The sequence below is a fragment of the Tachyglossus aculeatus genome, chromosome 23 (genome assembly GCF_015852505.1).
Source record: "Tachyglossus aculeatus isolate mTacAcu1 chromosome 23, mTacAcu1.pri, whole genome shotgun sequence".
NCBI lineage: Eukaryota > Metazoa > Chordata > Mammalia > Monotremata > Tachyglossidae > Tachyglossus > Tachyglossus aculeatus.
Window position 1 is genome coordinate 36,969,960 of NC_052088.1, and position 23,465 is coordinate 36,993,424.

The window sequence follows — 23,465 nt, forward strand, 5'->3', positions numbered from 1 at the left end:
GCCCACCGGAAGTGACGCCCCTCCCCCGAGGTGCCGGGGCGGGCGGGGCCGCTCCTCCCTCCCTCGCTTTGCGCGGTCTGAGGCGGCCTCGCAGCGCTGTGGGAAGCCACCCTGGGGCGCCCCCTTCCGCTTGTCCCCGGCAGCCGCATTGGGAAAAAATATTAAAAATGACATTTGTTGAGCTCTTACTATGTACTAAGCGCTGGGGGAGATACAGGGTCATCAGGTTGTCCCACGGGGGGCTCATTCATTCATTCATTCAATCGTATTGATTGAGCGCCTCCTGTGTGCAGAGCACTGGACTAAGCGCTTGGGAAGTCCAAGTTGGCAACATCATCATCAATCGTATTTATTGAGCGCTTACTATGTGCAGAGCACTGTACTAAGCGCTTAAAAAAAAGAAAAAAATGTTGGCATTTGTTAAGCGCTTACTATGTGCAAAGCACTGTTCTAAGCGCTGGGGGGATACAAAGTGATCAGGTGGTCCCACGTGGGGCTCACAGTCTTAACCCCCATTTTACAGATGAGGGAACTGAGGCTCAGAGAAGGTCACACAGCAGACATGTGGTGGAGCGGGATTCGAACCCATGACCTCCGACTCCAAAGCCCGGGCTCTTTCCACTGAGCCACGCTGCTTCTGGCAACATATAGAGATGGTCCCTGTACGGGGAGACGGACGACAAGACAAAACACGTGGACAGGTGTCAAGTCATCAGAATAAATTGAAGTGAAGCTAGATGCACATCATTAACAAAATAAATAGAATTCATTCATTCAATTTATTGAGCGCTTACAGTGCGCAGAGCACTGGACTAAGTGCTTGGGAAATACAAGTCGGCAACATAGAGAGAGGGTCCCTACCCAACAACGGGCTCACAGTCTAGAAGGGGGAGACAGACGACAAAACAAAACATGTGGACAGATGTCAAGTGATCAGAATAAATAGAAGTGAAGGTAGATGCACATCATTAACAAAAATAGAATTCATTCATTCATTCAACTGTATTTATTGAGCACTTACTGTGTGCAGAGCACTAGACTAAGTGCTTGGGAAGTACAAGTTGGCAACATATAGAGACAGTCCCTACCCGACAGCGGGCTCGCGGTCTAGAAGGGGGAGACATGACAAAACAAAACATGTGGACAGGTGTCAAGTCATCGGAATAAATAGAAGTGAAGCTAGATGCACATCATTAACAAAACAAATAGAATTCATTCACTCATTCAATCGTATTTATTGAGCGCTTACTGTGCGCAGAGCACTGGACTAAGCGCTTGGGAAGTACAAGTTGGCAACATATAGAGACGGTCCTTGAAGGGGGAGACGGACGACAAAACAAAACATGTGGACAGGTGTCAAGTCATCAGAATAAATAGAAGTGAAGCTAGATGCGCATCATTAACAAAATAAATAGAATTCATTCATTCATTCAATCGTATTTATTGAGCGCTTACTGTGTGCAGAGCACTGGACTAAGTGCTTGGGAAGTACAAGTTGGCAACATATAGAGATGGTCCCTACCCAACAATGGGCTCACAGTCTAGAAGAGGGAGACAGACGACAAAACAAAACATGTGGACAGGTGTCAAGTCATCAGAATAAATAGAAGTGAAGCTAGATGCACATCATTAATAAAATAAATAGAATTTATTCATTCATTCAATCGTATTTATTGAGCACTTACTGTGCGCAGAGCACTGGACTAAGCGCTTGGGAAGTACAAGTCCGCAACATATAGAGACGGTCCCTACCCAACAACGGGTTCACAGTCTAGAAGGGGGAGACAGACGACAAAACGTGTAGACCGGTGTCAAATCATCAGAATAAATAGAAGTGAAGCTAGATGCACATCATTAATAAAATAAATAGAATTTATTCATTCATTCAATCGTATTTATTGAGTGCTTACTTGCGCAGAGCACTGGACTAAGCGCTTGGGAAGTCCAAGTCGGGAACATATAGAGACGGCCCCTACCCAACAACGGGCTCACAGTCTAGAAGGGGGAAACAGACGACGAAACAAAACATGTGGACAGGTGTCATCAGAATAAATAGAAGTGAAGCTAGATGCACATCGTTAACAAAATAAATAGAATTCATTCACCCATTTAATCGTATTTATTGAGCGCCTACTGTGCGCAGAGCACTGGACTAAGCACTTGGGAAGTACAAGTCGGCAACATATAGAGATGGTCCTAGAAGGGGGAGACAGACAACAAAACAAAACGTGGACAGGTGTCAAGTCATCAGAATAAATAGAAGTGAAGCTAGCTGCGCATCATTAACAAAATAAATAGAATTCATTCATTCATTCAATTGTATTTATTGAGCGCTTACTGTGTGCAGAGCACTGGACTAAGTGCTTGGGAAGTACAAGTCGGCAACATATAGAGCTGGTCCCTACCCAACAATGGGCTCACGTCTAGAAGGGGGAGACAGACGACAGAACAAAACATGTGGACAGGTGTCATCAGAATAAATAGAAGTGAAGCTAGATGCACATCATTATTAACAAAATAAATAGAATTCATTCATTCATTCCTTCAATCGTATTTATTGAGCACTTACTGTGTGCAGAGCACTGGACTAAGTGCTTGGGAAGTACAAGTCGGCAACATATAGAGACGGTCCTAGAAGGGGGAGACAGACAACAAAACAAAACATGTGGACAGGTGTCAAGTCATCAGAATAAATAGAAGTGAAGCTAGATGCACATCATTAACAAAATAAATAGAATTAATTCACTCATTCAATTGTATTTATTGAGCGCTTACTGTGCGCAGAGCACTGGACTAAGCACTTGGGAAATACAAGTTGGCAACATATAGAGCCGGTCCCTACCCAACAATGGGCTCAGAGTGTAGAAGGGGGAGACAGACAACAAAACAAAACATGTGGACAGGTGTCAAGTCATCAGAAAAAATAGAGGTGAAGCTAGATGAACATCATTAACAAAATAAATAGAATAGTAAATATGTACAAGTAAAATAAATAGAGTAATAAATCTCTACAAACATATATACAGGTGCTGTAGGGAGGGGAAGGAGGTAGGGTGGGGGGGATCATCATCATCATCATCAATCGTATTTATTGAGTGCTTACTATGTGCAGAGCACTGTACTAAGCGCTTGGGAAGTACAAATTGGCAACATATAGAGGCAGTCCCTTCCCAACAGTGGGCTCACAGTCTAAAAGGGGGATGGGGAGGGGGAGAGGAAAGAGGGGGCTCAGACAAGTTGTGGAGTCGAGATTAGAACCCACGACCTCTGACTCCCAAGCCAGGGCTCTTTCCACTAAGCCCCTCTGCTTCTCAAGCATGGGCTTGGAAGTCAGTCCAGCGCTTAGAACAGTGCTTGGCCCATAGTAAGCCTTTAACAAATACCATCGTCATTACATCCCTCCATTCATTCATTCATTCACTCAATCATATTTATTGAGCGCTTACTGTGTGCAGAGCAGTGGACTAAGCGCTTGGGAAGTACAAATCGGCAACATAGAGAGACGGTCCCTACCCAACAACGGGCTCACCGTCTAGAAGGGGGAGACAGACAACAAGACAAGTAGATAGGTGTCAATACCATCAAAATGAAAAGAATTATAGCTATATTACAGTCCCGAGGAAGATGCCCGACAGATTCTCAGCTCCCCGTTCCCTCAGTCCAGCTGCCCTTGCCCTCCCCTTCAGCTAAAAAAGCCCCCAAACCACCCCTTATAGGCCCTTGCCCACCCAAACTGTTCATAGAAGGCCGCATGGCAGCGGGGTCAAGAGGGGGTTTTCTTCCCTTTTCCCCTTCCTGCCACCAAGCCTTCTCTCAAGCCCCTGAACTGACCGAACCTCCTCTTTCCCGGCCTCCCTTTTCTTTAACAATAATAATAATAATAATGGCATTTATTAAGCGCTTACTATATGCAAAGCACTGTTCTAAGCGCTGGGGAGGTTATGAGGTGATCAGGTTGTCCCCCGGGGGGCTCACAGTCTTCATCCCCATTTTACAGATGAGGTAGCTGAGGCCCAGAGAAGTGAAGTGACTTGCCCAAAGACACCCAGCTGACAATTGGTGGAGCCGGGGTTCGAACCCATGGCCTTTGACTCCAAAGCCCAGGCTCTTTCCACTGAGCCACGCTGCTTTTCTTTCCCCGGAGGGCATGCCCTCGGCCCCCGGGAATGGCTGTGTCCTGGACCTCGGTGGAGAGGCCGGGAAGCGCTTTGGAAAAGGGCAAACGGAAAGCGTTAGATGCGGTTTCTCCATCTTCGGGGAACGTAGGTCGTTACCATCGCTGCCCGTGATTCTCACCCACCTTTCGGGCCTCGATGGCACAGGGAGTGTGGCGAGGGGTGCGGGGAGGTTTTTGGGGGTCCCTCGCTGGGTTTGCCAATGGAGAGAGATGGGCCCCTAACGTACCCTGGGCCCGGGAAGCCCCCTCAGACTAAAGCTTGGCCCCTGGCTACGGCCCGAAACCGTAGAAAACCCAGGTTGCGGGGGGCAAACATCATCATCAATCATCAATCGTATTTATTGAGCGCTTACTATGTGCAGAGCACTGTACTAAGCGCTTGACAGGCCTCAGTTGGAAAATCTTGACAGGCCAGACAGGCCTCAGTTGGAAAATCTAGGTTAGATATCCACATCCTACTTTTGCAAATTTGGATATCTTGAAATAATTACCTCAGGCCTCACTGAACAGTAATCGGGCCTTGTATAAAGTAGGTCATCTTGATTCCCAAAGGACCGTCTCTTCCTCCTCTCGTGGCCTTTGTGGGTCGTTTGGAAAAAGGCACGGGCCAGATGCCGTCTGGAATCTAAGAAAATGGAGGTTTTCCTCAAATCTTTTCCTATGACTCAAATTAAAAATTACTACTGTGGAGTTTCCTGAGCCCTCCCCCGTATTTCCTCAGCCCCTCTTTCCCTGCCCTGGGGGTTAAAAGAGATGTCATTGAAATGAGCTGAGCCGAGCTAAACAGACTTTATCCCCTGCACTTTAAAGCTGATCATCATCTTCCCCCCTTCTATTCTTTCGCTTCCTAATACCCCCATGTACACTTGCTATTTTTTTTTTAATGTTAGATTCCCATCTGTAATTCTTTTCTCTGGAACTGCAAACAGCTGCAACCGGTTAAAGCCCAGATGGCACTTTCCAATGAAAAAGGAACTCTTGTGTTTCCCCACTGTTGTGGCTTCCTTTTGGGTGGTACAATTGAGGATGTGGAGAGTGCCTCTTCCCACTCCACGGATTAGGAACGTGTTTTTAGGTAATAATAATAATAATGATGGTCTTTGTTAAGCGCTTACTATGTACAAAGCACTGCTCTAAGCGCTGGGGAGGTTACAAGGTAATCAGGTTGTCCCATGGGGGGCTCACAGTTTTAATCCCCGTTTGACAGATGAGGTAACTGAAGCACAGAGAAGTTAAGTGACTTGCCCAAAGTCACACAGCTGACAGTTGGCGGAGCTGGGATTTGAACCCATGACCTCCGACTCCAAAGCCCGGGCTCTTTCCACTGAGCCACGCTGCTTCCCAGGTAGCAGACTGGGTAATAAGCACCCAGATATCACAAAAAATCTAACCCGTGTGACGTCCTTTTAAAGGAACTGAGAAAGATGGCTTCACACTCACCCGCAACAAAGTCTCCCTCCGAAGTGAACTGGCCAGTATATGATAGGAAAAATAATAATAGTATTTGTTAACCAATCAATCAATCATATTTATTGAGTGCTTACTGTGTGCAGAGCACTGTACTAAGCGCCTGGGAAGTCCAAGTTGGCAACATATAGAGACAGTCCCTACCCAACAGTGGGCTCACAGTCTAGAAGGGGGAGACAGAGGACAAAACCAAACATACTAACAAAATAAAATAAATGGAATAGATAGGTACAAGATAAATACATAGAGTAATAAATATGTACAAACATATATACATATATACAGGTGCAGTGGGGAAGGGAAGGAAAGCACTTACTATGTGTCAAGCACTGTTCTAAGTGCTGGGAGGGAGATGCAAGGTTATCAGGTTGTCCCACGTGGGGCTCACTGCCTTAAACCCCATTTTGCAGATGAGATAACTGAGGTAAAGAGAAGTTAAGTGACTTGCCCAAAGTCACACAGCTGACAAGTGGCGGAGCCGGGGTTAGAACCCACGACCTCTGACTCCCAAGCCTGGGCTTTTTCCATCATCATCATCATCAATTGTATTTATTGAGCACTTACTGTGTGCAGAGCACTGTACTAAGCGCTTGGGAAGTACAAGTTGGCAACATCTAGAGACAGTCCCTACCCAACAGTGGGCTCACAGTCTAAAAGGGGGAGACGGAGAACAAAACCAAACATACTAACAAAATAAAATAAATTTCCACTGAGCCACACTGCTTCTCTGTAGCCTATGTAGGTGTAAATCCAATTTGGAAAATCTGTCTCATTTTTGCTAAATCTTTTTCCGCCATAACACGTCCCAGTTCTGCCCCTTCCTCTTCAGTGAAACGGCTCTCATCTTTGTCCAAACTCTCGCTTATACCTTGGTTAGACTACGGGATCAGCCTTCTCACTGGTCTTCCTAACTCCAACCTCTCACTCCTTCAGTCCACATTCATTCACTAATTCAATCGTATTTATTGAGCGCTTACTGTGTGCAGAGCACCGTACTAAGCGCTTGGGAAGTCCAAGTTGGCAACATCTAGAGACGGTCCCTACCCAACAGCGGGCTCACAGTCTAGAAGGGGGAGACAGACAACAAAACAAAACATATTAACCAAATAAAATCAATAGAATAGTAAATATGTACAAGTAAAATAGAGTAATAAATCTGTACAAACATATATACAGGTGCTGTGAGGAGGGGAAGGAGGTAAGGCGGGGAGTTTGGGGAGGGGGAGGAAGGGGAGAGGAAGGAGGGGGCTCAGTCTGGGAAGGCCTCCTGGAGGAGGTGAGCTCTCTGTAGGGTTTCACCCCCATCCGACACCCAGATCTCCATCTCTGCCCCTGCTCTCTCCCCCTCTCTCCAGGCTCGCATCTCCTCCTGCCTTCAGGACATCTCCATCTGGATGTCCGCCCGCCACCTAAAGCTCAACATGTCGAAGACTGAGCTCCTTGTCTTCCCTCCCAAACCTTGTCCTCTCCCTGACTTTCCCATCTCTGTTGACGGCACTACCATCCTTCCCGTCTCACAAGCCCGCAACCTTGGTGTCATCCTCGACTCCGCTCTCTCATTCACCCCTCACATCCAAGCCGTCACCAAAACCTGCCGGTCTCAGCTCCGCAACATTGCCAAGATCCGCCCTTTCCTTTCCATCCAAACTGCTACCCTGCTCATTCAAGCTCTCATCCTATCCCGTCTGGACTACTGCACTAGCCTTCTCTCTGATCTCCCATCCTCGTGTCTCTCTCCACTTCAATCCATACTTCATGCTGCTGCCCGGATTATCTTTGTCCAGAAACGCTCTGGGCATATCACTCCCCTCCTCAAAAACCTCCAATGGCTACCAATCAATCTGCGCATCAGGCAGAAACTCCTCACCCTGGGCTTCCAGGCTGTCCATCCCCTCGCCCCCTCCTACCTCCCGTCCCTTCTCTCCTTCTCCAGCCCAGCCCGCACCCTCCGCTCCTCCACCGCTAATCTCCTCACTGTACCTCGCTCTCGCCTGTCCCGCCATCGACCCCCGGCCCACGTCATCCCCCGGGCCTGGAATGCCCCCGATCCCTCTGCCCATCCGCCAAGCTAGCTCTCTTCCTCCCTTCAAGGCCCTGCTGAGAGCTCATCTCCTCCAGGAGGCCTTCCCAGACTGAGCCCCTTCCTTCCTCTCCCCCTCGTCCCCCTCTCCATCCCCCCATCTTACCTCCTTCCCTTCCCCACAGCACCTGTATATATGTATATATGTTTGTACATATTTATTACTCTATTTATTTTACTTGTACATATCTATTCTATTTATTTTATTTTGTTAGTATGTTTGGTTTTGTTCTCTGTCTCCCCCTTTTAGACTGTGAGCCCACTGCTGGGTAGGGACTGTCTCTATATGTTGCCAATTTGTACTTCCCAAGCGCTTAGTACAGTGCTCTGCACATAGTAAGTGCTCAATAAATACGATTGATGATGATGATGAATGATAATGTTACTTCTTAAGCACTTACTATGTGCTAAGAACTGTGATGGATCATCCAGTCCCACATGGGGCTATTTATTTTACTTGTACATATTTACTATCCTATTGATTTTGTTAATGATGCGCATCTAGCTTTAATTCTATTCGTTCTGAAGATTTTGACACCCGTCTCCATGTTTTGTTTTGTGGTCTGTCTCCCCGCTCTAGACTGTGAGCCCGTTGCCGGGCAGGGACCGTCTCTAGGCCGTGCGGCTGCACAGATCATCTTCTTGCAACGGCGTGTGGCTCGCATCACTCCTCGGAAGCCTCCAATTTGCTCCCTCACTAGAGTGCAAGCTCCTTGTGGACAGGAAATGAATCTCTTTATTAATCTTAGTGAGCGCTTAGTGAGAGCACTTTCCCAAGCACTTAGTACTCCGCACTGTATCCCCTGGGCGCTCAATAAGTATCATTTTTAATGCTACCATCTTTTATTTGCAGCTTCCTCTCTCCCCTATGATCCCCCCCCTCAGTCGCATTATTCCTCCCCATCCTAGAACTCCCTCCTCCCCACATCTGCCAGACCACAGATTTCCTCCCTGTCAGCGCCCTCGTAATAATCTCACTTCATCCAGGAAAAGTCCCCCAGTTCATTCACAACACCCTCATTACATCACCACAACATGAATCTTTAGCGGTTGTAAATTTTGATTTCTCAGTATTCGTGTACTTTTAGTTTTATTTATATGTTGTAACTGTGCCGTTCTTGGAGCTGGGTACACTTCTTCTCCCACTCCCTTCTGTGCCGCTCTGACTCGCTCCTTCATTCACTTGAACTTGCTCCTTCATTCATTCCTTCAGTCGTATTTATTGAGCGGTTACTGTGTGCAGAGCACTGTACTAAACACTTCATCCAGTGCTTAGAACAGTGATTTGCACATAGTAAGCGCTTAATAAGTGCCATCGGTATTATTATTCATCCTCCCTCCCACCCCCGCAGCACATATGTATATATCTGTGTGTAGCTGTAATTGATTTATGGATCTATTTATTTATATTAATGTCTGCCTCCCCCTCTAGACTGTGAGCTCACTGTGGGCTGGAATGTGTCTGTTGTTATATAATATTCTCCCAAGCGCGTAGTACAGTGCCTTGCATCCAGTAAGCGCTCAAAAAATACAATTGAATGAACGAATGAATGAATGAAGCTGGGGTAGATAGAAGTTAATCAGGTTGGACACAGTCCTTTTCCCAAGCTGGGACTCACAGTCTTTATCCCTGTTTTACAAATGAGGTAATTGAGGCACAGAAAAGTTAGGAGACTTGCCCAAGGTCACCCAGCAGACGATTGGCAGAGCCTGGATTAGGACCCAAGTCCTCTGATTCCCAGGTTCGGGCTCTTTCCATTAGGCCACACATCCTGAGGTGTTTGTGGTATATCCTTGTTCTTCCTCTGACGTTCACTATAATAATAATCATGGTGTTTGTTAGGCACTTACTACATGCCAAGAACTGTTCATCCATTGAATGAATGAATGAATGAATGAATGACCAGTTTTTCATACTCTATCACATGCAGATTCTCTCAGAAGTTGCAGCAAGAAATGCCACCATTCATTCATTCAATCAATCAATCAATCAATCAATCATGTTTATTGAGCACTTACTGCGTGCAGAGAACTGTACTAAGCACTTGGGAAGTACAAGTTGGCAACATATAGAGACAGTCCCTACCCAACAGTGGGCTCACAGTCTAAAAGGGGGGATAGAGAACAAAACCAAACATACTAACAAAATCAAATAAATAGAATAGATATGTACAAGTAAAATAAATAGAGTAATAAATATGTACAAACATATATACATAAATTCAATCGCATTTATTGAGCGCTTATTGTGTGCAGAGCACTGTACTAAGCGCTTGGGAAGTACAAGCCGGCAACATATAGAGACGGTTTCTACCCAACAACTAGAGTAAGTGACTGTTTGAACTCTCCCTGGAACATAAGAATAATACTCATAATACTGGCATTTATTAAGTGCTTCCTATGTGCAAAGCACTGTTCTAAGTGCTGGGGAGGTTACAAGGTGATCGGGTTGTCCCACGGGGGGGGGGCTCACAGTCTTAATCCCCATTTTACAGATGAGGTAACTGAGGCACAGAGAAGTGAAGTGACTTGACCAAAGCCACACAGCTGACAATTGGCAGAGACGGGATTTGAACCCATGGCCTCTGACTCCTAAGCCCGGGATCTTTCCACTGAGCGACGCTGCTTCCCAATTTTTGAAGCAGGAGGGAGTTCCAGGATAGGGGACAGGACGTGGACAAGGAGTCATTCATTGTTCATTTTATTGTATATATTGAGCACATCACCATCAATCATCATCATCAATCGTATTTATTGAGCACTTACTGTGTGCAGAGCACTGTACTAAGCGATTGGGAAGTATACTGTATGGAAAGCACTGTACTAAGTGCTTGGGAGAGGACAACAGAACAATAAACAGACACATTCCCTGTCTGCAACAAACCTACAGTTTAGGAGTCATTTGTGAGATCTAAGCGCTGCTGTAGATACAAGGTTATCAGTTTATCCCACGTGGGGCTCACAGTCCTAATCCCCATTTTACAGATGAGGTGACTGAGGCCCAGAGAAGTTAAGTGACTTGCCCAAAGTCACACAGCTGACAAGCGGCAGAGCCGGGATTAGAACCCATGACCTCTGACTCCCAAGCCCGGGCTCTTTCCACAGAGCCACGCCGCTTCTCTATCTGTTAATCGTTTTTGTCTGCCTCTCTCTTTTTAAATTTAAGCTCCTTGACGACAGGAAAAGGGTGTCTTACTCTTAGACTCTCCCAAATACTTGATAATGACACTTGGATGCTCAGTTCCTGTGAAAGATTGGCTCGTTCAAATGCAAAGCATTATGAGGAATTAATTGAAATTACTAGGTAATATTAAATTTCACCTATAAAAATATGAATATATCATTGTGTCATTAAGCTAATACAAGGAGAACTAGGCAGCAAAGAAACCAATTCAGAAGAAATATGATTTGTGAGACTTGTTCTCTGGAAAATCAGGACACAATCCATCATATTTATTGAGCGCTTATTGTGTGCAAAGCACTGTACTAAGCGACTGAAATAGCTGAGGACATAGGATGGCGAATAGTGTTGAATGAGACTATTGCAGATGAGAACTAGGTAGTTTTTCCCAAAAAAGATTATCTCCACCAGAATTATCCAGTATTTCCATGTTAAGCAGCCAATATGTTTTGAAAAATAGTTTTAACATTGTTCTACAAACTTGGAATATTGTTCTAGGCACTCACAAAATGCGTCTTCTGATTAAGATTTAGTCAGTGAAAAAAAGCAAATGGGTGCCAGTCCATCCTGAAAAAGGGAAGAATAAGCCTAAAAAATCATTGACAGGCTTCATTTTCATATTAAATGAATGGCTTTTTAAATGTGTTTTCTGAGCAGTATAGCCACCAGAAATCTCTTTTGGCAATTCCAGTTTGACGGTTTTATTCAACGGAATTATAAAACTAAAACAAGGTGGCAGTAAATAGTGAGAATTGGCCATCTGATAAATATTAGAACAGTGCTTTGTATATATGTATATATGTTTGTACATATTTATTAGTCTATCTATTCTATTTATTTTATTTTGTTAGTATGTTTCGTTTTGTTCTCTGTCTCCCCCTTCTAGACTGTGAGCCCACTGTTGCTGTTGGGTAGGCACCGTCTCTATATGTTGCCAACTTGTATTTCCCAAGCGCTTAGTACAGTGCTCTGCACACAGTAAGCGATCAATAAATATGATTGATGATGATTTGTTAGAATCTCTGGAATTCTTGAGTGCAAAATTAGCTATAACTGGCTTGATATTGATCCTGCCATATGAAAATGGATGGCAGAGAGATATAAATTTTAGAGCCTGTATTAGTGAGTTGATGAAAAGGGCAACACAAAATACCCTAATTGAAAGTATTGTCTCATCACTAGAGCGGAAGCCCTATTTCTTGAAACACTGACAACTGTTGAGGCTAAGATTTTCATTTTTTTATGAGGAGAATCTTTAGGCAATGTGTAGAGGAATAAACTAGGTTACCTGGAACATGCTTTCCGATTCTTAATTTCCACCTCCGATGTGCATAATCTTAGATAATTGACAAATTAGCAATCAGTGCCCATCTGCCCATAGAGAAGCAGCGTGACTCAGTGGAAAGAGCCCGGGCTTTGGAGTCAGAGGTCTCGGGTTCAAATCCCAACTCCGCCAATTGTCAGCTGTGTGACTTTGGGCAAGTCACTTGACTCCTCTGTGCCTCAGTTACCTCATCTGTAAAATGGGGATTAAGACTGTGAGCCCCCCGTGAGACAACCTGATCACCTTGTATCCTCCCCAGCACTTAGAACAGTGCTTTGCACATAGTAAGCGCTTAGCAAATGCCTATTATTATTATTTGGAATCCTTATAATAATTTGGCGCTATTAATTGTGCCGATTCTATAACACCTCTGACCCAAATGAGTAAAATTCACCATCACTGACACAATCATGAAAAGACAGTCACTATATATCATCATCATCATCATCAATCGTATCTATTGAGCGCTTACTATGTGCAGAGCACTGTACTAAGCGCTTGGGAAGTACAAATTGGAAACATATAGAGACAGTCCCTACCCAATATATGTCTGAGAACTGTTTTTTTTTCCCTGGGGCTTTGCTCCTGATAGATCTCAAGGAAATAGTTCTACTAAATCCTTTTGGAAAGGGAAACAGCAGGGCCTAGTGGAAAGTGCACGGGCGGGCCTGGGAATCAGAGGACCTGGGTTCTGCCACTTGTTGACTGTGTGATCTTGGGCAAGTCACTTCACTTTTCTGTGTCTCAGTGACCTCATCTGTAAAATGGGGCTGCTATGTACACTACTTACTCCTTTTGAGACTGTAAGCCCCATGAGGGACAGGGACTGTGTCCAAACTGAATCACTTGTATCTACGAAGCAGTGTGGCTCAGCGGAAAGAGCCCGGGTTTCAGAATCAGAGGTCATGGGTTCTAGTCCTGCCTCTGCCACTTAGCTGTGTGACTTTGGGCAAGTCACTTAACTTCTCTGGGCCTCAGTTCCCTCATCTGTAAAATGGGGATGAAGACTGCGAGCCCCCCGTGGGACAGCCTGATCACCTTGTAACCTCCCCGGCACTTAGCACAGTGCTTTGCACATAGTAAGCGCTTAATAAATGCCATCATTACTATTACCCTAGTGCTTGGTACATGGTAAGTGCTTAATATATACTGTAAAAAAAGAGGGGGAAGTGAAAAGCTTCCAGTAGAAACTTCCAGAGAATACGTATTAACAGGCTCAGGAGGAAAGTAATAATAATAATCATATTAAGCACTTACTATGTGCCAAGCACTGTTCTAAGCACTGGGGGTATGCAAGGTAATCAGGTTGCCCCACATGAGGCTCACAGTCTTAATCCCCATTTTACAGATGAGATAACTGAGGCACAGAGAAGTGAAGTGACTTTCCCAAAGTCACACAGCAGACAAGTGGCAGAGCCAGGATCAGAACCCACAACCTCTGACTCCCAAGCCCAGGTTCTTTCCACTACGCCACACTGCTTCACAAGTAAACACCTAAGCGAGAAAAAACTAAGTGAAGGGATGGGGGCTTTTAAGAAAATCAGCCTCAATCAATCAATCAGTCATATTTATGGAGCACTTACTGTGTGCAGAGCATTGCACTAAGCACTCGGGAGAGTAATAATAATAATAATGATGATGGCATTTGTTAAGCACTTAATATGTGCAAAGCACTGTTCTAAGCGCTGGGGAGGTTACAAGGTGATCAGGTTGTCCCACTGGTGGCTCACAATTTTAATCCCCATTTTACAGATGAGGTAACTGGGGAACAGAGAAGTGAAGTGACTTGCCCAAAGTCACACAGCTGACAATTGGCGGAGCCGCGATTTGAACCCACGACCTCTGACTCCAAAGCCCGGGCTCTTTCCATTGAGCCATGCTGATTCTCAGTACAATATAACAGAGTTGGTAGACATGTTCCCTACTTAAAAATGCTCTTTTTATTATTATTATCATTACTATCTGGCACTAGAAGATAGCTCGCCCAAAAGCTCTTTTTTTATCCAAAAGCAATCAATCAATCAATCAAAGGTATTTATCGAGCACTTACTATGTGCAGAGCACTGTACCAAGCGCTTGGGAGAGTACAATACAGCGGAATTAGCAGACACATTCCCTGCCCATACGAGTTTACAGTCTAGAGGGACGAGCTTAGAGTCTAGAGGGAAAAGTAGAGAAGTAGAGTTTTTTTCCTGTTAATTCCATTTTTTTCTGCTTACACACCCACCCGCAGACAAAATAACCCATTTCTTTGAGTAGAAGCTGTTTGCTACCAATAAATTTTTACCGTATCCTAACACTGACCCCAAGGAGCTATGGGAGGGAGCTTTTCTCTATGTTTTTATTCGGCTTCCCTGGACTGGAATAATTGGAGAAAGTGAGCCGTACCTTTATTCCAAGCAATCCTCTCTTGGAAGTGTCAACTTCGAATCCAAGGACAACTCTATTAAAAGCTATTTCTGGAGGAAACGCAGGACAGCGGAGCTGAGCTGGCGTCCCGCTGCTAAGCGCTTAATACAGTGCTCTGCACGCAGTAAGCGCTCAATAAATGCGATTGATGATGATGATGATCATCATCAATCGCATTTATTGAGCGCTTACTGCGTGCAGAGCACTGTACTAAGCGCTTGGGAAGAACAAATTGGCAACATATAGAGACAGTCCCTACCCAACAGTGGGCTCACAGTCTAAAAGGGGGATGCCCCGGGCAGAAACAAGGCCTGCCAACAATACAGGACTTTATCATTGAGCGCTTAGCACAGTGCTCTGCATACAGTAAGCGCTCAATAAATACGATTGATTGATTATCATGATGGAAGAAGATCGGACACGGAGAGAGCGAGGGTGAGCGAGACGGCAAACCAGAATGCCAGAAGCAGAGGAAATGGTAGAGAGGTGCTCCGCTGGCCAGTGAGCCCACGGTTGGGTAGGGACCGTCTCTATATGTTGCCAACTTGTACTTCCCAAGCGCTTAGTACAGTGCTCTGCACACAGTAAGCGCTCAATAAATACGATTGATTGATTGATAGATAATAATGGTAATAATAACAAAGTTGGCATTTGTTAAGTGCTTACTATGAGCTCAGCCCTGTTCTAAGCACTGTGGGAGACGCAAGGTGATGGGGTTGCCCCATGTGGGGCTCACAGTCTTCATCCCCATTTTACAGATGAGGGAACTGAGGCCCAGAGAAGCGAAGTGACTTGCCCAAAGTCATCCTCCTGACAAATGGTGGAGCCGGAATTAGAACCCATGACCTCTGACGCCCAAGCCCGGGCTCTTTCCACTGAGCCACGCTGCTTCTCAATAATCAATCAATTGTATTTATTGAGCGCTTACTGTGTGCAGAGCACTGTACTAAGCGCTTGGGAAGTACAAGTTGGCAACATATAGAAACGGTCCCAACCCAACAGTGGGCTCACAGTCTGAAGGGGGGAGACAGAGAACAAAACCAAACATACTAACAAAATAAAATAGAATAGATATGTACAAGTAAAATAAATAAATAAATAGAATAATAATAATAATATTATTACATATCATATGTTGCCAACTTGTACTTCCCAAGCGCTTAGTCCAGTGCTCTGCACACAGTAAGCGCTCAATAAATATGATTAACTGATTGATTGATAATAATTATAATAATAAAGTTGGCATTTGTTAAGTGCTTACTATGAGCCAAGCCCTGTTCTAAGCGCTGCGGGAGACGCAAGGTGATGGGGTTGCCCCATGTGGGGCTCACAGTCTTCATCCCCATTTTACCGATGAGGGAACTGAGGCCCAGAGAAGTGAAGTGACTTGCCCAAAGTCATCCTCCTGACAAATGGTGGAGCCAGAATTAGAACCCATGACCTCTGACTCCCAAGCCCGGGCTCTTTCTACTGAGCCACGCTACTTCTCAATAATCAATCAATCAATCAATCGTATTTATTGAGCACTTACTGTGTGCAGAGCACTGTACTAAGCGCTTGGGAAGTCCAAGTTGGCAACATATAGAGACAGTCCCAACCCAACAGTGGGCTCACAGTCTAAAGGGGGGAGACAGAGAACAAAACCAAACATACTAACAAAATAAAATAAATAGAATAGATATGTACAAGTAAAATAAATAGAATAATAATAATAGTAATAATATTACATATCATATGTTGCCAACTTGTACTATATGTTGCCACCTTGTACTTCCCAAGTGCTTAGTCCAGTGCTCTGCACACAGTAAGCGCTCAATAAATATGATTGATTGATTGATTGATGATAATAATAATAATAATAATAAAGTTGGCATTTGTTAAGTGCTTACTATGAGCCAAGCCTTGTTCTAGCGCTGTGGGAGACGCAAGGTGATGGGGTTGCCCCATGTGGGGCTCACAGTCTTCATCCCCATTTTCCAGATCAGGGAACTGAGGCCCAGAGAAGTGAAGTGACTTGCCCAAAGTCGACCTCCTGACAAACGGTGGAGCCGGGATTAGAACCCCTGACCTCTGACTCCCAAGCCCGGGCTCTTCCCACTGAGCCACGCTACTTCTCAATAATTAATCAATCAATCGTATTTATTGAGTGCTTACTGTGAGCAGAGCACTGTACTAAGCGCTTGGGAAGTCCAAGTTGGCAACATATAGAGACATTCCCAACCCAACAGTGGGCTCACAGTCTAAAGGGGGGAGACAGAGAACAAAACCAAACATACTAACAAAATAAAATAAATAGAATAGATATGTACAAGTAAAATAAATAAATAGAATAATAATAATAGTAATAATATTACATATCATATGTTGCCAACTTGTACTATATGTTGCCAACTTGTACTTCCCAAGTGCTTAGTCCAGTGCTCTGCACACAGTAAGCGCTCAATAAATATGATTGATTGATTGATTGATGATAATAATAATAATAATAATAAAGTTGGCATTTGTTAAGTGCTTACTATGAGCCAAGCCCTGTTCTAGCGCTGTGGGAGACGCAAGGTGATGGGATTGCCCCACGTGGGGCTCACAGTCCTCATCCCCATTTTCCAGATGAGGGAACTGAGGCCCAGAGAAGCGAAGTGACTTGCCCAAAGTCATCCTCCTGACAAATGGTGGAGCCGGAATTAGAACCCATGACCTCTGACGCCCAAGCCCGGGCTCTTTCCACTGAGCCACACTGCTTCTCAATAATCAATCAATCAATCATATTTATTGAGTGCTTACTGTGTGCAGAGCACTGGACTAAGCGCTTGGGAAGTACAAGTCGGCAACATATAGAGACAGTCCCTACCCAACCGTGGGCTCACAAGTCTAGAAGGGGGAGACAGAGAACAAAACCAAACATACTAACAAAATAAAATAAATAGAATAGATATGTACAAGTAAAATAAATAAATAGAATAATAATAATAATATTACATATCATATGTTGCCAACTTGTACTTCCCAAGCGCTTAGTACAGTGCTCTGCACACAGTAAGCGCTCAATAAATACAATTGATTGATTGATTGATCAAGGTTGTCCCACGTGGAGCTCACAGGCTTTCATCCTCTTATTCCAGATGAGGGAACGGAGGCCCTTGTAGACTCCCCAGCGCTTAGAACAGTGCTTTGCACATAGTAAGTGCTTAACAAATGCCATTATTATTATTATTATTGTATTCCCCCAGCACTTAGAACAGTGCTTTGCACAGAGTAAGCGCTTAACGAATGCCATCATTATTATTAGTATTAACAATTCAATTCAATTCAATCGTATTTATAGTGTTCAGCGCTTAGAACGGTGCTTGGCCCATAGTGAGTGCTTAACAAATGCCATTATTATTAATTATTAATAATAATAACAGGGCTCAGAGCTTAGAACAGTGCTTTGAACATAGTAAGCGCTTAATAAATGCCATTATTACTATTATTATTAACAGTGCTCAGTGCTTAGAACAGTGCTTTGCACTAAGTAAGCACTTAATAAATGCCATCATTATTATTATTATTAACAGTGCTCAGTGCTTAGAACAGTGCTTTGCACTTAGTAAGCACTTAATAAATGCCATTATTATTATTAAAGTGTTCAGCGCTTAGAACAGTGCTTTGCACATGGTAAGTGCTTAATAAATGCCATCATTGTTATTATTATTACTAAGAGGGCTCAGCACTTAGAACAGCGCTTTGCACATAGTAAGTGCTTAATAAATGCCATCCTTATTATTATTAACAGGGCTCAGCGCTTAGAACAGTGCTTTGCATACAGTAAAAGCTAAATAAATGCCATCATTGTTATTATTACTGCTAACAGTGCTCAGCGGTTAGAACAGTGCTTTGCACATAGTAAGCGCTTAATAAATGCCATCATTGTTATTATTATTACTAACAGTGCTCAGCGCTTAGAACAGTGCTTTGCACACAGTAAGCGCTTAATAAATGCCATCATTGTTATTATTACTAACAGTGCTCAGCGCTTAGAACAGTGCTTTGCACATAGTAAGCGCTTAATACATGCCATCATTGTTATCATTATTATTCATTCATTCATTCAATCGTATTTATTGAGCGCTTACTGTGTGCAGAGCACTGTACTAAGCGCTTGGGAAGTCCAAGTTGGCATTATTAACAGTGCGCAGCGCTTAGAACAGTGCTTTGCACATCGTAAGCGTTTAATACATGCCATCATTGTTATTATTATTACTAACAGTGCTCAGCGCTTAGAACAGTGCTTTGCACATCATAAGCGCTTAATACATGCCATCATTGTTGTTATTATTATTACTAACAGTGCTCAGCGCTTAGAACAGTGCTTTGCACGTCGTAAGCGCTTAATAAATGCCATCATTGTTATTATTATTACTAACAGTGCTCAGCGCTTAGAACAGTGCTTTGCACGTCGTAAGCGCTTAATAAATGCCATCATTGCTATTATTATTATTAACAGTGCTCAGCGCTTAGAACAGTGCTTTGCACATAGTAAGCGCTTAATACATGCCATCATTGTTATCATTATTACTAAGTGCTCAGGGCTTAGAACAGTGCTTTGCACGTCGTAAGCGCTTAATAAATGCCATCATTGCTATTATTATTATTAACAGTGCTCAGCGCTTAGAACAGTGCTTTGCACGTAGTAAGCGCTTAATAAATGCCATCATTGTTATTATTATTACTAACAGTGCTCAGCGCTTAGAAAGTGCTTTGCACGTCGTAAGCGCTTAATAAATGCCATCATTGTTATTACTATTACTAACAGTGCTCAGCGCTTAGAACAGTGCTTTGCACGTCGTAAGCGCTTAATAAATGCCATCATTGTTATTATTATTACTAACAGTGCTCAGCGCTTAGAACAGTGCTTTGCACGTCGTAAGCGCTTAATAAATGCCATCATTGTTATTATTATTACTAACAGTGCTCAGCGCTTAGAACAGTGCTTTGCACGTAGTAAGCGCTTAATACATGCCATCATTGTTATCATTATTACTAAGTGCTCAGGGCTTAGAACAGTGCTTTGCACGTCGTAAGCGCTTAATAAATGCCATCATTGCTATTATTATTATTAACAGTGCTCAGCGCTTAGAACAGTGCTTTGCACGTAGTAAGCGCTTAATAAATGCCATCATTGTTATTATTATTATTACTAACAGTGCTCAGCGCTTAGAACAGTGCTTTGCACGTCGTAAGCGCTTAATAAATGCCATCATTGTTATTATTATTACTAACAGTGCTCAGCGCTTAGAACAGTGCTTTGCACGTAGTAAGCGCTTAATACATGCCATCATTGTTGTTATTATTATTACTAACAGTGCTCAACGCTTAGAACAGTGCTTTGCACGTCGTAAGCGCTTAATAAATGCCATCATTGCTATTATTATTATTACTAACAGCGCTCAGCGCTTAGAACAGTGCTTTGCACGTAGTAAGCGCTTAATAAATGCCATCATTATTATTATTAAGTGCTCAGCGCTTAGAACAGTGCTTTGCACGTAGTAAGCGCTTAATACATGCCATCATTGTTATTATTATTACTAACAGTGCTCAACGCTTAGAACAGTGCTTTGCACGTCGTAAGCGCTTAATACATTCCATCATTGTTACTATTATTAACAGTGCTCAGCGCTTAGAACAGTGCTTTGCACGTAGTAAGCGCTTAATAAATGCCATCATTGCTATTATTATTATTAACAGTGCTCAGCGCTTAGAACAGTGCTTTGCACGTAGTAAGCGCTTAATAAATTCCGTTATTATTATTATTAGGAGCAAAAGGGCGGTGGCCCCGCCCCCCCTCAGGGGCGAGCGCACCACTGCGGCTGCGCGGGGGGCGACCCCTCCCCGCACGCTGTCCCCCGCGCACGCGCGGCACCTCCCCCTGGGCTCCCCCTGGCGGTTTGGTACCGTCCGGGGGCGGCGCCGCGGATTGGCCGGCGAAGGGAGCAGGGGCGGGGCCCCGGCGGTCTCTCTCCCCCGCCCCCTGCCATCCTCTCGCGCACGCGCAGCACCTCCCCCTAGGCTCCCCCCGGCGCTTTGGTGCCGTCCGGGGGCGGTGCCCCGTTGCTCTTCGCCCCTCCCCGTTCCGTCCTCTTGGGCCCGACCGTTTGGGGGTCCTCTTGCGCACGCGCGGCGCCTCCCACCGGGCTCCCCCCGTTGGTTTGGTCCGCCCCGGCTGCTCTTCGCCCCTCCCCGTTCCGTCCTCTTGCGCACGCGCGGCGCCTCCCACCGGGCTCCCTCCGTTGGTTTGATGCCGTCAATCAATCGTATTTATTGAGCGCTTACTGGGTGCAAAGCACTGTACTAAGCGCCTGGGAAGTCCAAGTTGGCAACATCTAGAGACAGTCCCTACCCAATCGTGGGCTCACAGTCTAGAAGGGTTTGGTGCCGTCCGTGGGCGGGGCCCCGGCGCTCTCCCCTCCCGCGCACGCGCGGCGGCTCCCTCAGGCCTCCCCCCTGCCGTCCGGGGGCGGGGCCCCGGCACGCTCCCCTCCTGCGCACGCGCGGTGCCTCCCTCTGGCCTCCCCGCTGCCGCCCGGGGGCGGGGCCCCGGCGCTCTCCCCTCCCGCGCACGCGCGGCGGCTCCCTCTGGCCTCCCCCCTGCCGTCCGGGGGCGGTGCCCCGGCGCTCTTCCCCCCCGCGCATGCGCGGTGGCTCCCCCTGGCCTCTCCCCTGCCGTCCGGGGGCGGGTCCCCGGCGCTCTCCCCTCCCGCGCACGCGCGGCTCCTCTCCCCGGGTTCCCCCCCCGTTGGTTTGGTGCCAGCCCCCGCTCCGTCGTCCTCTTGCGCACGCGCGGCACCTCCTCCCGGGTTCCCCCCGGCGGTTTTGGTGCCGTCCGGGGGCGGGTCCCCGGCGCTCTCCCCTCCCGCGCAGGCGCGGCGCGTCCCCCTGGGTTCCCTTCCAGTCCTCCTGCCGCGCAGGCGCGGCGCATCCCCCCGTCCGGGCCCGTCGGTTTGCACCGCCCGTGGGCGTGGCCCCGTCGATCTCGCGAGAAGAGGAGGGCTCCGGCCGTCGGGGTCGCCGGCCGACGGGTCGGCGGCCATGGCGGCGGCGTCGTCGTCGTCGGGCCCGTCGGGGTCCCGCCGGTGCCGCAGCTGCGGGGGCGTGGACATCGAGGTGGACCCTTCGCGGGGGGACGCGGTGTGCACGGCCTGCGGCTCGGTGCTGGAGGACCGCATCATCGTCTCCGACCTCCAGTTCGTCGAGGGCGCCGGGGGCGCCGCCGCCGCCCTCGGGCAGTTCGTCTCCCTCGACGGTCAGTGCCGGGCCACTCTCTGCGCCTGCGCGGGAGGGCGCGCGCGCGCGCGCGTGTGTGTGTGTGTGGTTGTCTGTCTTTGTGTGTCCCTCCGCGTTCCTCTGTGTCTGCGTCACTGAGCGTCCGTGTGTGTCTCTCAGTGTGTGTGTGTGTGTGTGTCCGTGCGTCTCTGAGTGTGTGTGTGTCCGGCGCTGTGTGGTGTGTGTGTGTCTGTGTGGTTGCCTGTCTTTGTGTGTCCCTTTGTGTTCCTCTGTCTCTGCGTGACTGAACGTTTGTGTGTCCGACTCGGTGTGTGTGTGTCTGTGTGTGTGCGCGTCTCTGAGTGTGTGTGTCTCTCTGTGTGGTTGTCTGTCTTTGTGTGTCCCTTTGTGTTCCTCTGTCTCTGCGTGACTGAACGTTTGTGTGTCCGACTCGGTGTGTGTGTCTGTGTGTGTGTGCGCGTCTCTGAGTGTGTGTGTCTGTCTCTGTGTGGTGTGTGTCTCTGTGTGGTGGTCTGTCTTTGTGTGTCCCTTTGTGTTCCTCTGTCTCTGCGTGACTGAACGTTTGTGTGTCTCACTCGGTGTGTGTGTGTGTGTGTGTGTCTGTCTCTGTGTGGTGTGTGTCTCTGTGTGGTTGTCTGTCTTTGTGTGTCCCCCCCGCGTTCCTCTGTCTCTGCGTGACTGAACGTTTGTGTGTCCGACTCGGTGTGTGTCTGTGTATGCGTGTCTCTGAGTGTGTGTGTCTCTGTGTCGTGTGTGTCTCTGTGTGCTGGTCTGTCTTTGTGTGTCCCTTTGTGTTCCTCTGTCTCTGCGTGACTGAACGTTTGTGTGTCTCACTCGGTGTGTGTCTGTGTGTGTGTGCGCCTCTGAGTGTGTGTGTCTGTCTCTGTGTGGTGTGTGTCTCTGTGTGGTTGTCTGTCTTTGTGTGTCCCTTTGTGTTCCTCTGTCTGCGTGACTGAACGTTTGTGTGTCTCACTCGGTGTGTGTGTGTGTGTGTCTGTCTGTCTCTGTGTGGTGTGTGTCTCTGTGTGGTTGTCTGTCTTTGTGTGTCCCCCCCGCGTTCCTCTGTCTCTGCGTGACTGAACGTTTGTGTGTCCGACTCGGTGTGTGTCTGTGTGTGCGTGTCTCTGAGTGTGTGTGTCTCTGTGTCGTGTGTGTCTCTGTGTGCCGGTCTGTCTTTGTGTGTCCCTTTGTGTTCCTCTGTCTCTGCGTGACTGAACGTTTGTGTGTCTGACTCGGTGTGTGTCTGTGTGTGTGTGTGTGTGTGCGCCTCTGAGTGTGTGTGTCTGTCTCTGTGTGGTGTGTGTCTCTGTGTGGTTGTCTGTCTTTGTGTGTCCCTTTGTGTTCCTCTGTCTCTGCGTGACTGAACGTTTGTGTGTCTCACTCGGTGTGTGTGTGTGTGTGTGTGTCTGTCTGTCTCTGTGTGGTGTGTGTCTCTGTGTGGTTGTCTGTCTTTGTGTGTCCCCCCCGCGTTCCTCTGTCTCTGCGTGACTGAACGTTTGTGTGTCTGACTCGGTGTGTGTCTGTGTGTGTGTGCGTCTCTGAGTGTGTGTGTCTCTGTGTCGTGTGT

At 46.5% G+C, this 23,465-nt stretch overlaps 1 protein-coding gene across 2 annotated transcripts in view; it reads left to right on the forward strand.

Annotated features, from left to right (window-relative positions):
* Positions 1 to 21,580: 21,580 nt before the first annotated feature.
* Positions 21,581 to 23,465, forward strand: part of BRF1 (BRF1 RNA polymerase III transcription initiation factor subunit) — a 211,352-nt gene continuing 209,467 nt past the window's right edge. For both annotated transcript variants that reach the window (XR_005455932.1, XM_038765692.1), the window contains exon 1: positions 21,581 to 21,917. Coding sequence is in view for 1 of the 2 variants with exons in the window: in XM_038765692.1 (XP_038621620.1) it covers positions 21,704 to 21,917 (214 nt within the window). In the remaining variant the exon portion in view is untranslated. The remainder of the gene's footprint in view (positions 21,918 to 23,465) is intronic.